This window comes from Polyodon spathula, chromosome 31 (assembly GCF_017654505.1).
Source record: "Polyodon spathula isolate WHYD16114869_AA chromosome 31, ASM1765450v1, whole genome shotgun sequence".
Taxonomy (NCBI): domain Eukaryota; kingdom Metazoa; phylum Chordata; class Actinopteri; order Acipenseriformes; family Polyodontidae; genus Polyodon; species Polyodon spathula.
Window position 1 is genome coordinate 5,569,433 of NC_054564.1, and position 17,781 is coordinate 5,587,213.

General features: G+C 38.9%; 1 protein-coding gene across 4 annotated transcripts in view; it reads right to left on the reverse strand.

The window, feature by feature from the left end:
• The window catches only part of LOC121303193 (histone-lysine N-methyltransferase NSD3-like), a 41,833-nt gene extending 24,064 nt beyond the window's left edge, over positions 1 to 17,769 (reverse strand). For 3 of the 4 annotated variants that reach the window (XM_041233735.1, XM_041233736.1, XM_041233733.1), the window contains exons 1-2: positions 7,281 to 7,592; positions 271 to 1,157 (exon numbers count right to left, since the gene is read on the reverse strand). In XM_041233735.1, the coding sequence (XP_041089669.1) occupies positions 271 to 1,113 (843 nt within the window). In that variant the 5' untranslated portion in view covers positions 1,114 to 1,157; positions 7,281 to 7,592. Of the gene's footprint in view, positions 1 to 270; positions 1,158 to 7,280; positions 7,593 to 17,542 lie in introns of those variants that run through there. The other variant, XM_041233734.1, reaches the window with a different exon arrangement.
• Positions 17,770 to 17,781: the final 12 nt, after the last annotated feature.

Consider the following 17,781-nt stretch of genomic DNA (forward strand, 5'->3'; position numbering starts at 1 on the left):
ATGAACAGTGATTTAGTGAAAGGCCCTTCTACAGTAAAATAGTACATTTATAGTACAATTTACAGTCAACAGACTAACAGCGAATTATCAAATTTCTCTCTCTCTCATTTGCAGTGAGTGAAATGTAAATATTCAACATCAGCCTCCCATAACAAATCACATTTTTTCTGTTTAACCAATGCAAATTTTGGACAGTTGAAATAAAAAGCAGACTGGGTGAAAATAAAGTTTTGTGATTTTTTATCATTAGAACTGCTTAATAGAACTCACTTTCTGTTCCTGCGGTTCAGCTTTGGGACATTTGCTATCCCTGTCCGTCTGCTTGTGTTCAGGGCTTTGAACCTGCTCCTGCTCTGGAATCTGCTCTAGAACCGGTTCCTCCTGCTTGTGCAGAGCGTGCTTGCTGCTCTTTTTCCTTTTCTCCTTCTTCCGCTCGTGCTTCCTTCTGGATGCCTCGCTGGCCTGGACCTCATTCAGAAGGTCTCCGCAGAGCGAGGACTCAAACAGTTCCCTCCCATTCTGGTAGGTTTTAATGATCTTTAACTTGATTTCTGGGGAGATGGTTTTCTTTGGGGTGGTAGGGGGCTGGGACTGCGGAGGGGTGGAGAGGATAGTGGTAAAAGTAGGAAGAGTGGGAGGGGGAGGCGGGGAGGAAGGGAGAAGCAGAGGAGGGGGAGGAAGAACCACATGATGATGAGGGACAACATGGGGAGGGGAGAGAGGTTTCTCTTGGACCACTGGCAATCTCAACACTGTGTTCTCTGTTGGCAACAAGCAGTGATCGGGGACACTGTAGCTCCGGACAGCACTGTAGCCGTTGGCAGAACCGTTGGGGTACTGAGAATACATGGGATACTTGGCCTGGGCTTCGTAGAGGCTAATGTTGGGCGGGTAGCCGTTGGTGACAGAGGGCAGGTCCTCTGTGGTGGAGGGGGGGTAGGAGAAGCCCGACTCCAGGGCATCATCATAAGCCGACGGCCCCCCGTCTTCACCATTGTCACTGATAGCATCGTACACATCATCTTGCCGGATGTTGGCCGAGTCAATGAGTTGAGGAGGTTGCTGAATTGTGTTTCCCATGATCCCTTGCATGAAAGAGAAGGAGAAATCCATTGTTCTGCTGCAGCATCCTTAACTTTCCCTTTCTCTGACAGGGCCTGGAGGAGAGAGAGAAATACAGACAAAAATTAGACCTTATCAAACCTTGGAAAGACTTTTGTCATTGATGATACTGTGGGGAAATAGACCAAGTCCTGCTTTGTGCCTGGCTGTGTATATTTGTGACACAAACTTAAAATGTAATAAACCTGTGTTTGGTAGGCTCACTATACTAGGAACAGCAACAGTACAGTGTACCTTTTTAACCACTGCTTTACAAGTGGATATTTGCAACAATTGCATCTTGTTAAGCAGATACAATGTGGTCTTAGATTTAGTGTAAGGATCTCAACATCTATAAAGCTTTCAACTGCTGGATTCATAGTACTAGCACCGTCACACAAGGAATAGCAAAACTTATAAACAAAAATAGTGCAGCACTAATCACAGCACACAATTGTACTTTTAAGTGTCAGTTTCCTGTAGATGCGATCAGCTACTTACTTATCTTAATGGCTTTTACTGGGTTTGTAATCCGTCTGTTACACTGTGTACTACAATCATTCCAGCATATATATCACAATATGAAGTCACAATACAATATGCAATGGTATGTATTGCCTCAATGGACCACATTTGTGTAATAAGATCAAATGATAATTAAAGACTATTATGTTAAGTCAAAAAAATTAAAGGAGATAAAGTATGTATTCATACCAATGTTAAGTCAAATTAACTCATCATTCAAGACACATCATCGTAGATATGTAGTGCTTTTTGTCATGTATCACAATACGAACGTCACACGTCTATTAAAATACAGTATACCCAGTACAGGCAGTGTAACACGGATACACAAGGAATTGTCTCACACTTTCTCACACAGCGTTTTGTGCCAATTAAAAAAAAAAAAAACACTAAGTTTTTCAACTGCTACACAATTTCTCACAGGATAAACACACTTTTCTGAAATTTCTCAACTAGCTGCTGCCTTCAATCGTTCTTTTTTTGGTTTTTTTTTTCAGCTTAACATCCAACATTACCATTGATGGTTTTAATATAACCAATAAATCAGAGACAGGACTACCCCAGACACCACAGAAAGCATGCAAAAAAACAAAACAAAGCAAATAAACAATAAAGTGGCAACAAGTTATTAATTTATTCCATTGATGAGCCCATTAACAACCCTTTGCAAATATAATCATCCTGGGCCATCATTAACTTCACTATGAACGTACCTTTGGGAGAAAGTGGGGGTTCTAACCACACCATTACAGAAATCTACACACAATATAAATATTTAACAAACACGCCCCCGGCCAAATACTGACAAATCTGCCAATAACCTTTTAGTTTACCATCTGCAAGTGTGTTTAATAGACAGATAGTCTTCGGGCGATTTTTAAATGATATGAAATCAGGGCTTTGACAGTGTGATCACTATGCTTTGCTGTGCAACGACCCCTCACTAATTCACTGCCAGGAACATTTCACTTTTGTTTTTGCATTTTACAGTGATGAAATACTACTGTAAATGTTTCAATTACTTCCCAGAATGTCTCCCACTAGGAGCTGTTCTTTTAAAGCTGTAGCTTCACTCTATCACGATATGATGCCTTGGTGTCTGTTACTGTAACCGCATTAATTCATAGGTTAGATTCTATGCACCCATTTCCATTAGGGAGTGGGTCTTCTTGTTTTCAGTTAGGATACATCACCTCCCCCCTCCAATGCAAGACAGTTGCCCTGTTCTTATGCAAAAGCTAATCTGACAATAATGACATGCAAACTCAGCATATTTGTTTTTGAGTTCAAAAGAATCAAATGGTTTGTTTACTTGTGCATATAAATGTAATACAGTAAGTGAAGACGACTTCTAGTTTAAATGTTACTACATTGACTTACTGCTAAAGTACCAGCAAATATGTTCTTGCAAATTTGTTTGCACTACATTTTCACTGTTACTGTACGAGTTATAATAACAATCATCACATTTTGAAATTATACAGTGTTTTATCACTTTAGTGTTCAAAAACGTACTTCATTATTTTCATTTCCATCACTATAGTTGGATGAATCAGATTAAAATATTTGTTGGATAAAAATGCTATTCAAATAATTGGGGTTTTGTGTCCAACTCTTTTTGCAGTTTCACACTTTCATGCAGCACAGGGTTGAAACTGTAGATAATACAAAAAGCAACAAAGGAAATTGTGCTAACCTTTCAAGACACCCCTTCTCCACTAACCAGTAATGCAATCGAAACTTGCTTGCAAAAATGGAGAACTATGCAATAAAATGGTGTTACTTCTCGTAGAGATTTGCTTTGTTAAACTAGTTATTCTGTGCAGTGCATATACTTTAAAATTTAAAGCTACATTTACAAACTATAGCTCTTTGCATTTTAACACATTTCTACAATTGTACCTTTGTCACGATGAACTAAAACCTGCAGCTGTGAAGCATTTTGCTCGAGTTTCAGTGGAAAACAGGTTTTTGCCTGACTGTTTCTCCCCCTGCATAATGTATTTTGCTACCATAAAAGGGTGCATTCAAATGCAGAACATGGAAACAGAAGTGCATGTACTGTAATTTTCAAAGAACCAATCAGCCAGTGGAAAAATCAGCTCTCCATGCCTGAAAACAAATCCCAGATAACACCACTCAATCACATAACAAACACCAGCCATTTCACTAATCTGAATGCTGTTACTAATACGAGTGTCTTCATAATAAATACAAATACGCTTGCTATTGCCAAGACCAAAAATAAATATCTGAATACCAGTAACTGCAGGATTGATGCAAATCTGAAGCTAAACCATATCACTAATTTCAATACATTTTCTTTGGGCAGAGTTGGAAATGTAAGTGAATAACATATGAAATCGACGTACAGTACAACAGCTGGACAAAAAAATAAAACACCTGCAGCATGTAACACAAACTTGCATAAAAAGACTGCCTGCCAAATTCTGCAATACAGAACAGCTGCATTTCTTTTATTGCGGCACTGCAATTGAATTCCAGTGAAAAGGAACACAACAGATCTGATAGACTTTGATAAAGCAAGCAAGCCTGCTCAGTTTTATTGCACCAATTACAATGTTTTAAGGGAATTTAAAACTTATGAGCCATTCTGGAGAAGAGACTCCACTGCTGATTTCTACACCAAATTCACCGATGGATTTAGAGTAAATTCTAAATAAGAGGCAATACGATCAATTAAAACATGTTTATAAAACTAAGATAGCTTCTATTAATCACAAACAAATTATTGAAATACATGCGAGATACCGACACCTCTATGAAACCTCTTTAACTGATTTATTTCTTACTTTTAATTGCTACTTTCCATACATGAAAAATTCTGCTTTTAAGTAAAAACAATGTATTGACTCTAGGTGTAAAAGGCTGTAACGTCAACATGGAAAGCTACAGTGAGCTAGTGACATTTGCTATGCAAAGGCATTGCTGATATGAAGTTGCATCTCCCTGTTGTAAATCAGATCACAATAATCAAGAGAGCAGATCTGACAGGCTTTGATAAGGGATCACAAATCAGTGCCGTCCCTGGCTATCCATTTTGACAGCGTTGGCGCGAAGGCTGCAGTTCGATGTTTAATAGATTAAGCCAAGCATGGGCAACCTGATGCCTGGAGGCCCCCCCAATAGGTCAACTTACAGCCCCTACATACTATATTCAAACCTCTTGCACTGTGTATTGCAAGGAAGCATGAGTGTGTACTATTGCATGACAGTGCTGAGGGCCGCACATGGAGTATACATGTAAACCTTTTGTGCAAATGGTTATTTACTATTTTTTACTATTTAAAAGTAGTATATACCATTTTCACTGCATTAATATTTAGCCAATATCATACTATTGTATTATTTCAAATGTATCAAGATTCTCATGCTTGGTAAAATTCTATACCATTTTATTTTCTATTGGGAAAAAAAGGCTGATGCAGCAAGTCCCAAACTTCATTAAGCACTAAATTACATTCTGTAGCAATTCCTAATACAGTAAACGGTTTTAGAACTACAGGATATAGATAATTAAAAAATGCAGGTATTGGCTAAAATGTGCAATTCAAAAATACAAAACTTCTGAGCTAAACACACCCAGTAAAGGCAGAAATAATAGGATTTGTACACTCACAGCAGTCACCTTTCAACTACTGCTTTTGGGTCAGTTGTTGAATTAAGTGGCATTAAGAAGAAGTCTATTGTCACACATCATTTTGGTGCTGGGCATTACGCACTCAACTGACACCTGAAACAACTTTTTTTTTTTTTCTCCACAAGCGAGACATAATAAACCAAGGTACAAGTCAACACTTGCCATTCCAATGAAAAACAAAGTGGCTCTCAAACCTAAACTGCGCAACAACTGGAAACCAGACTCTTCTACAAGGTTTTTTTTTTTTTTTTCTGCCACTTGCAATAACTGTGGAGAGTACAGACCGGCATGAGACCACTTGAACTTGATTAACATTGGGTTTGGCAGTAGCCTTTATTATGCTTTCTATTCCAGCTAAAATACATATGTTTTCAATCAGTAGGAAAACAAGACACAAATAATTCAGACCAAGAAGAGAATCACTCCAGCAACAAAGCACAATTAGTTGGACACCTTCCTCAAACCCCCATTTTACTTAAGATTCCTCTATTCCCTTACTTTGTCTGTCTCACTACCATGCTAGTGGCACATGGACCTTTTAGTGAAACACAAAATTGCTTCCCCCCCCCCCCCCCCCCACCACCACCTACCTACACAGACAAAATATAACATCAGAAATGTACTGCATAATATATTAAAACTGCTTAAAGACAAAATAGTTTAAATAAAATGTAAACTATTAAGCAGTCATTGAGATTTTTTTTATTATTAAAACTCAGTGAACCTTAAATATACAGTAAGGCAGATTATGACAATGTTAACTTATAGTACAAAACAAAAACTGTTAACCTACAGACAGCTAGCTCGACTTTAACACAGCCTGATACTAACATAGAGTCACAGATTTAGTATCTTAAAAATGTAAAGACGAATACAAAATAAAGTGTTTTATCTGATTTCAAAATGATGGTTTTTCACGTGAAAATAATTCAATTCAAACGTGTTTACAAACAAGCTGGAAATAATCTTACACCTTCACCCAGTCAATTGAAAACATTCTGCATAATTTTAATCAAGATTTGCAATTGTGTAAACAACAATTTGGCGCATGTACCCAGTTCAGGAAGGGATACTTTGTAATCCAAACGTTTTAAATGAAAGTAACCATTATATGCATTTTAATGAAAGTATACATCCTACCTATTTTAATGATACAACAAAAATAACTAATAAAATCGTACAGTGACAAGAAAAGTAAAACAACATATGCATTGCCTTTTCGGTAAAATAAAAATTAGTTTAACATCACATGTCGAACATCTATCTGTCTGTCAAGGGTTTTCTGAAAAAAGGTCAATTAATATGACAAACTCACAATCCTAGAAACAGACACCCAATATGCATCATTAAAATCTGTATCAAATGCAAAACAGCTTTATTTATATTTACGTACGAACAGTGTTTGGCCAAATAAGCAAATGTGAACACAACTGGATGTCAGATTTGGGTATCTACGGGTTACCTGCAGAGTGCAGATTGATTTGTGTTTAATATTAAAACCGGGTTGTTATTAGAATAGATGGATTATGAAATAGATCTAATGTGCTGTACAAATCACCAAGAAACGTAGATACCAAGAACAAGACCAAACACACCGATGTAAATCAGCTGCACCTATACATCACCTACTTGCTCTATATGCATATGAAATTAACTTCGTGTATTTAATTGTTAACATGCAAGTCCCAGTGCCTATATTTTCCGACACGTAAGCGCTATTCAAATGACCCCGTTAGGTATTTAAATCTCTGCAAGGCGAAGTAAAACGTGGAAGAATGAAACGGAAAAAAATAATAAGAAAAAAAAAACAGGGAGAAGCGGCAGCAAGCAAAAATGGCTGCCGTTGCCCCTTTAAATCAAACTGGCCATATAATATTTCGATCACCCGAAACAGGCTAAACATCTAACTAATGCTTTACAAAAAATACTTAAAATGGCAGATACAAGAACGCAATTACTAGAGATGAGAATCAGAAAAAAAAAATGCAAGTACCTTCAACGTGTTCCATTCTAAACAAATACCCCCAGTGTTTGAGCTTCCTGGTGCAATATAAAACAGAAAACAGCCAACAAAAGAGATGGATGCTACAGTGCAGGCCCCTTCGCTGTCTAACTCAATTTATTATTACAATTAGGGGAAATTTTCAGTCAATTCTCGGTTCCATTGTTGCTTGGGTGGCCGGAGACTGGTTACAGGGTCGCTTTTCGCGGGTAGTTACAGAAGAATTTGGTTAAATCTGCTTTCAACGTATATTGTATAACACTGCCTCTCTGCCTGTACCTGTAACAAAAGCGCCCTGCTCCAGGCCCTGTCTCCCTGCTCAGCGCCAAAACCACCGCCGCCCCATTGGCCGAAGTGACTCTGCAGCGAGCATACCGGGAAATGTAGTCTTTTTGCTAATAATAACAACGCTAATAACAAAATTGCAGATTATTTTCCCTTTAATTTCCAAACGAATTATATGTTCCAACCATTAAAGGATAACTGCTGTCATTCCCATAATATAGTAACGGATAATAACATAAGGGTGGTTGTGGTTATTTTGACAGTACAATTATTTATTGTAGGTTCGTTTCGAGATTAATAATACAGTAGTAATAGTAATTTAAAAAAATAACAACAACAAAAAAAAACAAAACATCAACAACAACAACACAAATATCTAAAGATATTTTAACATAATGTACTGAATATTGCCCTTTGGCTATTTCTGCTTTAATATACGTTACAACACATGGGAGAGGGTTCAGTCTTTACATCGCATAATAATAATAATAATAATAATAATAATAATAATAAATAATAATAATAATAATAATAATTCGTCTTTGGGCTTGGCATTTCCCCCCAGTGTTTCATGGCCTCTCTTTCCAACCCGTGCCAACCTAAAGATACACAAATTCAACACTGCCCCCTCCCCCACGTACATGTTCAAAATGCTGTATAGACGGGGGTGGGGGCTCACCTGCATATTAAAAAAATAAAATAAATAAAAATACTTGCTGTATTACTGGTGTTGTGTGTCATTAACACATACTATATATGATCTATATATCTCTGATTGTATCTCATGTAGCTATGATTAAGTTGTATTTTACTAAATCATAAAATAAAAAAATAAAAAAATATAAAGAAAAGCTACTGCCAGCAACCAGAACCTGTATTTATTATTATTATTATTATTATTATTATTATTATTATTATTATTATTATTATGCCTTACCCTTGGTTCATGAAATTCTGCATACTATATAGCCTTTTCCTATACAATGGAAGCTGAAATGCAACGCTATATCCTGTACTGCTGGCAAAAAGACACCCAGTGTGGTGTTATATTGTGGTACGTGTTAAAAAGTGGTACACCTCGCTTGCCCGGGCATGCACAAATGATTTTAGCTCAGAAATCAAGGAAACACCCATCTGAAAGGGGTACTGTGTACTGGGTTTGGTCCTTAATGTTCTTTTTAATTTATATTTTTTTCACAATTTAGAAAATGTACGTGACTTTAACTGATGAGCAACAAATTGGTTTATCTAAAATTGTAAACATATACGATTTTGTAGGTGAACTACAGTTGGTGTTGTTTGTATTGATTTGTGTAGTAGTCAATCGCAGAATTGACAGCATACCACTTTCTGACGAGGTACCACTTTCTGGCCCTACACCGGTACTCCTATATATTTATAACAACAGGATGTTGTTCTTTTTTAAGTGTTAGGAGGTAGTGTAGGCACATCATAAGTGATATGAAGAAGCATGTGATGTGTCAGATGATCAACTATGCAATATTAAAGGCCTAGTGCTGTTAGCTGGTTGGCTATTATTAAATGAGTATATGCAACGAGACAACTTGCATTGCTTTTGAGGCAGTTGGTCGTGAATTTCAGGTATTTCATAAATGGACTTGGATACAGAAGCAACCAGCAACTGAACGCCAACCACCAACCTTGTGAACATCTGTCAGATCTACAGTCTTAGAAAGTCATGTAAATAACAGCTAAATCACACACATGAACATACAGTACACTGTATTAAGGTTCTGTGGAAGATCTAGCATCAACAGCCAAGCTTGCGTTTATTCTCTTTATGAAATTAATGAACACTGCCCTCTAGTGGAAGCAAACAAAAAGACTAGCAAAGGCCAGGGACGTTATTGGAGGGATAACTTCTTCAGACCACAAACCACTTGGTCCCTCTGTCCACTACAAAAACAATAACTTGATTTTTCAATTTTATTTATAGCAACACCACATAAATATGGCTTCTTACCACATATATATATATATATATATATATATATATATATATATATATATATATATATATATATATATAAAAAAATCATCTTCATCCTTTTTCAATCCACTGCTGGATGAAAGCCTCCTCAAGACTTTTCCACAAAAGCCTGTCTGCTGCGTCACTCATCCTCCGGAGTGTTTCCTAATTTCATCTTGACACCTTCCTGGAGGTCTTCTTGGCTGCTTTACATCTCTTGGGATCCAGTCTAGTATCTCCTTGGTCCAGCGATGGTCTGTTCTTCTTGCTGCATGTCCGGCCCACAGCCATTTCAGCTTTTTCTGTATTATAATAACATCACATACTTTTGTTTGCACTCATATCCATTCCTTCCTTTTCCTGTCTCTTCTTGATATTCCCAGCATGCATCTTACCATACTCCATCAAGTCGTTTGTAATGTTTGAGTCATTTTTGCATTGCGTGTCCAGGTTTTGCGTCCCTAATTTAGCACTGGCAGCACGCATTGGTCAAAGACTTTCCTCTTGAGGCGTAAGGGTAGTTTCCCTTTCAGAACCATGCTTAATCTTCCAAAGACACTCCAGCTCATTTTTGCTCTTCTGTTGATTTCACATATTTGGTTCTCCATTCCCAAAGTTAACTGTCCTAAGTATATGTAGTTATTAAGAACATGGGAAGAACATAAGAAAGTTTACAAACAACTTGTTAACCATCTTGTTAATTTGGTTGTTAGTAGCTTATGGTTCCCAGAATCTCATCAAGTAGCTTCTTGAAGGATCCCAGGGTGTCAGCTTCAACAACATTACTAGGGAGTTGGTTCCAGATTCCAACAACTCTGAGTAAAAAAGTGCCTCCTATTTCCTGTTATGAATGCCCCTTTATTTAATCTAGTCCTTGTTTCTTTTTTCGGGTCTAAAAAGTCCCTTGGGTCAACATTGTGATGCTTTTAGAATTTTGAATGCTTGACTCAGATCACCGTGTAGTCTTCTTTGTTCAAGACTGAATGGATTCAATTCTTTTAGCCTGTCTGCATATGACATGCCTTTTAAACCCGGAATAATTCTGGTCACTGTTCTACAGCAGCAATCTCCTTTTTGTAGTGAGGTGACCAGAACAGAACACAATATTTTAGATGAGGTCTTACTAATGAATTGTAAAGTTTTAACATTACTTCCCTTGATTTAAATTCAACACTTTTCACTATATATCTGAGCATCTTGTTGGCCTTTTTTATAGCTTCCCCAAATTGCCTAGATGAAGAGATTTCTGAGTCAATATAAACTCCTTGTCACAAAGACAGCCGGAGTGGGTGACATCAGATCAGAGACAGGAAATAAGCATCAGAGAGGTGGAGTTTGGTGGAGCTGAGCGCTTGCTTGTGCTCAGCGTTTAATAAATAAACAGACAGACAAAAAATAAACGGTTCTAACAATACAAAAACAGGACAAGGCACATTCGCCAAAATAAATAGACAAACAAAATGGACTAAACAAAACACGGTGAGCAGATATTTTACTACTACTACAACTGCTATTATTATTATTCGTATTGCCTCCGTCTCCAATCCCGTCCTCCACTCACACAACCCTGAGTGAGTGAAAACATGCTGCTTTTATGCAGCTGTACCGAGACTCGATTGCTAATCAATCATTCAATTGGACTCTCAGTACAAATGCAGGTGAATTAATAAAGTGCAATTCCCCATGCTCACATATTACATTTTACTTGCACGTGAAGTGCTGTGCAATCCCCGTGCCTAAATACAAATATACATTTTAAACACTCGTGTTACACAGACCCGTTTATTATGTTCTTATGTTTATATCCTGTGTACCAATGACTATACACCAACATTTAACACACCACACGCAACATATAACAGAAAATACACACAGGGGCGGGCACTTTGTCACACTCCTATATCTTTTTCATTGATTCCTTCTTCAATTTCAATATCTCCTATATGGTATTTATGATGCATATTTGTATTGCCTGTGTGCAGTAGCTTACACTTTTCTCTATCAAATGTCATTTGCCATGTGTCTGCCCAGTTCTGAATCTTGTCTAGATTATTTGGAATGACCTTTGCTGCTGCAACGGTGTTTGCCACTCCTCCTATTTTTGCATTGTCTGCAAATTTAACAAGTTTGCTTACTATACCAGAATTTAAGTCATTAATATAGATTAGGAATAGCAGAGGACCTAATACTGATCCCTGCGGTACTCCACTGGTTACCTGGCTCCATTTTGAAGTTTCTCCTCTAGTCAGTACTTTCTGTTTTCTACATGTTAACCACTCCCTAATCCATGTGCACACATTTCCTTGAATCCCTACTGCGTTCAGTTTGAGAATTAATCATTTATGCGTGACTTTGTCAAAAGCATTCTGGAAATCTAAATAAGCCACGTTGTATGCTTTGCAATTATCCATTGTCGATGTTGCATCTTCAAAAAAATTAAGCAGGTTAATTAGACACGATCTCCCTTTCCTAAAACCATGCTGACTGTCTCCCAGGATACTGTTACCATATAGGTAATTTTCCATTTTGGATCTTATTATAGTTTCCTTAAGTTTACATATAGTAGAAGTCAGGCTTATTGGTCTGTAGTTACCTGGTTCGGTTTTGTTTCCCTTTGTGGATCGGTATTACGTTTGCAATTCTCCAGTCTGTCGGTACAACCCCTGTGTCAAGAGACTGTTGCATGATCTTGGTTAGCGGTTTGTAAGTAACTTCTTTCATTTCTTTGAGTACTATTGGGAGGATCTCATCCGGCCCAGGGGATTTGTTTATTTTAAGAGCTCCTGGTACCTTTAACACTTGCCTCAGTTATGCTAAAGTTATTTAAAACTGGATAGGAACAGGTCGGCATGTGGGGCATGTTGTCAGTATCCTCCTTTGTAAAAACTTGTGAAAAGTAATCATTTAATATATTTGCTATTTTTTCTCTTCATCTATGAGTTTCAAGCTTGATCCAACTGAGTTCAATAGCCTGTGGAAATGAGACAAACAGCAGCTCTGAAGTCAAAGATTGAATACATTGAGCTCTGCAAGACAGTAAGAAAGCACATTACTTAGGATATGTCGTTCAACTGTAGGTTGGTAGCGAAAACTACTGAAAACAACCGAAGCATGAAGAAAGCAAAACAGAGACTAATCGTCGAGATAAAACAGATTTTAGCAATCAAACAGGACGGGACTGTCATCAAGAACCGCAGATTGATTTTGAAGAGAGTCGAAGACTTTTACAGGTGCATCAAGATTAGAAGATGTAGCAGATGACGAAGACGAGATGGAAAAAAACGCAACCCGAGGAAGAAGTTCCAGACGTTCTACCGGAAGAAGTGAAACATGCTATCAGACATATGAAGACAGGTAAGGCACCTGGAGAAGACGGCATAGTGATTGACATGGTGAAAGAAGGAGGTGAAGAACTGACAAAAATACTGTGGCGTATTTTCACAGATTGTATTAAACAAAAGACAGTGCCAATGACTGGAGCAACACATCAGTGATACTTTACATGAGAAAGGAGATAAAGAGGACCTGAAGAACTACACACCTATTAGCTTACTTCATATAATCTGCAAAATTTTTACCAACAGACTTCAAGACAAATTTGACTCGGCACAATCAAATGAGCAAGCAGGATTCAGGAGTGGGTTTAGCACAATGGATCATCTTCAAGTTGTACGGCAAGTGCTTCAAACCAGCAACGAGTACGAACTACCACTGTGCTTGAGATTCGATGACTATGAAAAAGCCTTTGACTGTTTACACAAGAGCAGTATTAAGCTCTCTGAAAAAACAAGGCATTGAGAAAACGTAGACTTGGTCAGCACCAGAATTCAACATCCACAGTAAGACTCCATAAAAACAGTGACAAAAGCAAGATTGAAAAAGGAGCTCGTCAAGGAGATACAATTTCCCCAAAGTGCTTCACGGACAACCTACAAGACATTTTCAAAGCACTGGATTGGGAAAATTAGTCACTGAAGATCAATGTAGCCTACTTGAATCACCTACAATTTGCTGACGACACTGTCATATTTACAACGTGCCCAGAAAAATTACAAACAATACAAGAACTACACAAGGCTTGCATCAAAGCCAGTTTGAAAATGAACCTGAAAAAGACTTGTCATGTTAAAATATATATATATATATATATATATATATATATATATATATATATATATATATATATATATATATATTATGCACATTGTGCCCGAACCCTTGTGAAATCACGGCTGCGCCCCTGTGTTATATATATATATTTTGATATGATAATATATATATATAATATATATATATATATATTTGCACACTACCTGCGCCCCTGTGCCCAAATAGCAACTGAACCTCCACACCCCCTGAGGCAAGTTGGTTGATAACAACAAGTTGTGCTTTTACTCACGTGTGGATAACCAGCTGTGAGTGCCAGTTCCCTGTGATATTTTTGGCATATGCCTGCTTGTCAGGTATTCGCTGAGCATTTTATATCAAACCTGCCGACAGGACCCTCCGCGGAGTGACGTCCTCGGTCCCACCTCACTGGGGTAATAAATAGTCACTGTGCGGAGATGTCAGTCTCTTTTGCTTTTCACAGACAGGTAGGTAAGGTAGGTGAGCATAACCCTAACATTTTCCAGTTGTGACTGACTCTTTTAAAGCTTCAAATTTTTTGTGAGTTCCCTTGCAATTAATTGCTGAAAGTAGACAGAAACTTGCCTTGGCTTTATTATTAAGCAGACCGCGTGCACTGCCACTCACCCATAAAGTGGTGTGTTTGTGTGTAATAAAAAAAAAAAGAACAGGTGTGTTTTCTTTCTTTTTCTGTCTGTTCTTCTCCTTTCTCCAGGTCCGTGACTGTACTACGTCGCTGCAAGCTACACGCTACACCGGTTGAGGGCTCCACGCGGTCCGGAGCACCATCGTGGGTGCTTCATCGCCCTCGGTGCTTCAGCGCCCTAAAGCCTCGACGCCTCAGTGCCTCGGTGTTCAAGCACTTACCGACATCGGTGGCTTGGTGCTTCGGCATCCTCGGTGTCTCAAGAGCTACAAGCCTCGTTCTTCGGTGCCCTCGGTGGCCTTGGTATTCCCGATAGTTTTCCTTGGAGGTTCCAGATGGTCACACATCGCCACATCCTCCAGTCTGCCCAGCCAGGCGACTGGTTTAGAACAGTGGACCTGAAGAACGCGTATTTTCACGTTCCTATTCATCCAGCGCACAGGAAATATCTCTCAGAGGAGCGTCTTCAAGCTCTCTGCCATTCGGTCTCTCCTTAGCCCCCCGCACATTTTCGAAGTGCATGGATGCCATCCTAACACCCAGCTGCAAGGGATCAGGGTGATGCATTACCTGGACGACTCGCTGACTTCACATGCGCCCGCTTCAAGTGTGGCTCAATGCCTTTTGGTTACACCCCAAACACGACAGACACAGTCGTTTAACAGTGTTTTGTCTGTGCTGGAAAGCGCTATGCTGGTGGAGACAAGCCCCTCACCTGAGCAAAGGTGCAAGGATGGGAGTCATTTACAACCGTCGTGATCATCCAACTCCGGTTGGGGGGGTTGTCTCGGCAGGTAGAGGAGTCCGCGGATCCTGGTCGGGCTGCTGGACGTCCCTGAGTTGAGAGCAGTCCACCTCGCACTGCAACATTTTCTCCCTGTGCTCAGGAGAACCTCGTTTTTGAACCTCTGCCAGTTGCACCCTCTGGCACCCAGAACCAGACAGACTCCAACTGTGGGTCTGGCCCCTGAACGGGGCCGTCTGTTTGCTCTAGGACTCTCAGGCACAGTAGTGAGCAGACTGCAGAACACTAGGGCTTCTTCAACAAAAGTGTTGTATGCCTATAAATGGAAATATTTTCAAAACTGGTGCATGACCGGAGGTCTTGAGCTGAAATATCTCTATGAAGACAGCCTTTCTGTTAGTTATCACCTCCACTAAGCAGGTCAGTGAGCTATAGGCACTGTCTGTGCACAGTTCCTGATGGGCGTTTGGGACAATGGAAACAGGGTATTGTTGCGCACGAACCCTGCTTTCTCCCTAAGGCGATTACAGAGTTTCACTTGAATCAATCATTGGAACTAGATGCTTTCCATCCCCCTCCCTTTGCGAAGGAGTCGAATAGATTAAATTCCCTCTGCCCAGTTTGGGCATTGAGAGGTTATGTGAATAGAACGAGAACGCTGTGCAACTCTGACCAGCTCTTCGCTTGCCATGGCGAACGGACCCGAGGTCAAGCCCTCTCTAAGCAGCGACTGTCCTATTGGATTGTGGACATGGTTTCGACTGCGTATACTAATGACAGCATACCCCAATCTAGGAGGGTGGCTCATTGACCCATATATGTACTGTGGCTAGCAGGACTACCCTGCATACATTTACCAGGTTCTACCGACTTAATGTCGTAGATACCTCTATGCCTTTAATAGGCACAAGGGTCCCTGAGGGTGCAGGCTCACACCACCAACACTAGCAAGATATCCCTCAGATGCTGTCCACTCATTCTCCCTCACGATGGCTCTGGTATCCTTTCCCAAAGGTATCATTGGTGGTCATCTTCGATTTGAAAGGGAACGATAGCTTACGGATGTAACCCCGGTTCCCTGAAAGAGAAGATGACCGACAACCTTGTGAGGTCGCATCACTTCACTGCAAAAGAGACAGACGTCTCCGCACAGTGACTATTTATTACCTTGGTGAGGTGGGACCGAGGACAGCTTTGATATAAAATGCTCAGCGAATACCTGACAAGCAGGCATATCCCAAAAGTATCATTGAAGGTCATCTTCTCTTTCAGGGAACCGGGGTTACATCCGTAACCTATCGTTTTCAAGCATACTATTCACATCATATACGACTGGAAAAAACTGTATCCTCAAAGATGGATGTATAATATTTTGCTGGTAAAATGAAGAGCAAATGTCCACAGGGCTGTCCTTCATTGGTAATAACTGGATAATATTTGGGGTCCCGCTCACTGCAATCACTGGATTGCTCATTACAATCGGATGCATATATTTTGCAGATGATATAGTTTTATATTTACTTGGGAGAAGACTTACTCAGAACAACATTTTGCATGCTTTTAAGAATCAACAGAGAAGGCTTAATTGTTGTTTGTTAAAATTGCATCTTTGTGTATTTTACGTATATGTAAATAAGAAATACATTTAATAAGTAAGGCGTCTCGGTAAGGCTTGCATTTGCCTATATCAATTACTGTAGTACTGCACTGTGGAGTTCTGGCTAACCATTCCCAACCTGGACAAAACAAGTTTTAAAAAAGACATTGCCTACCGTCACTCTGACGCTCAGTCACCCTGTACAAAAACACACATTCCTGGTGATTTCAATCATTAAAAAATAATAAAATAATAATAACTGGAACCAAACAAAAAATATCCAGTTTGGCGAATACAGTGGAAACAATCTTTCTCCTCGGGTTTCGTGTTATAGCACTGTGTTGGATGTTGTTTTATTATATTGCTGCAGTCGCATTTTTGTTAGGTGTTTTGCTTTTCTGTAAAAATACTAAACAGCCGCAAACATTTTTCCCACTTCGTAAGAAAGTTAGAGGGTTTGCCCCAAAGAAAACTGCAATCTTAACACTTTGGTCTTCCATTTTTTGTTATTAAAAAAACAAAAACAAAACAAACAAAAAAACAGCAGTCAATTCCTACCTTGGTAGTAAACATATTTTACAACAAAGCCCTAAAACGAATGGGTTTAATTTCTAGCAATGGCAAATATCCATAACGCCTTTCTTAAAACATAAATATGACAAACCGCATTGCAACAAATGAACATTACGTTGCAAATACTATGTCAAATATTATGATTTTATTTATTTATTATACATTTATTAAATGAGACGTTTTTAAGAACTGTTTGAAGCTGGTCTATTATGCAGCATTGCGTAATCTGCACTGAAAATAGTCCCGTATCCAGCGTTCGCAGTTCTATTGTGATGTCACAAATACATACCGTTGCTGAATCGAAGCAGGAAAATGTAAACACCTAATATATTAACACCTTGTAAATAAATGTTTTCTTTTTTTTTTTTTTATCTGATAGTTATTTTGATATCTTGCAGTTGACAAAAATTACAGGTACACCAGTCTATCTTAAATTAAATTTAAAACTTCACACTGCAGCAAGATGCGTGCAGATGTAAGTATATAAACATAACAGACATCTGAGACTGGAAGCCATCAAAAACATTT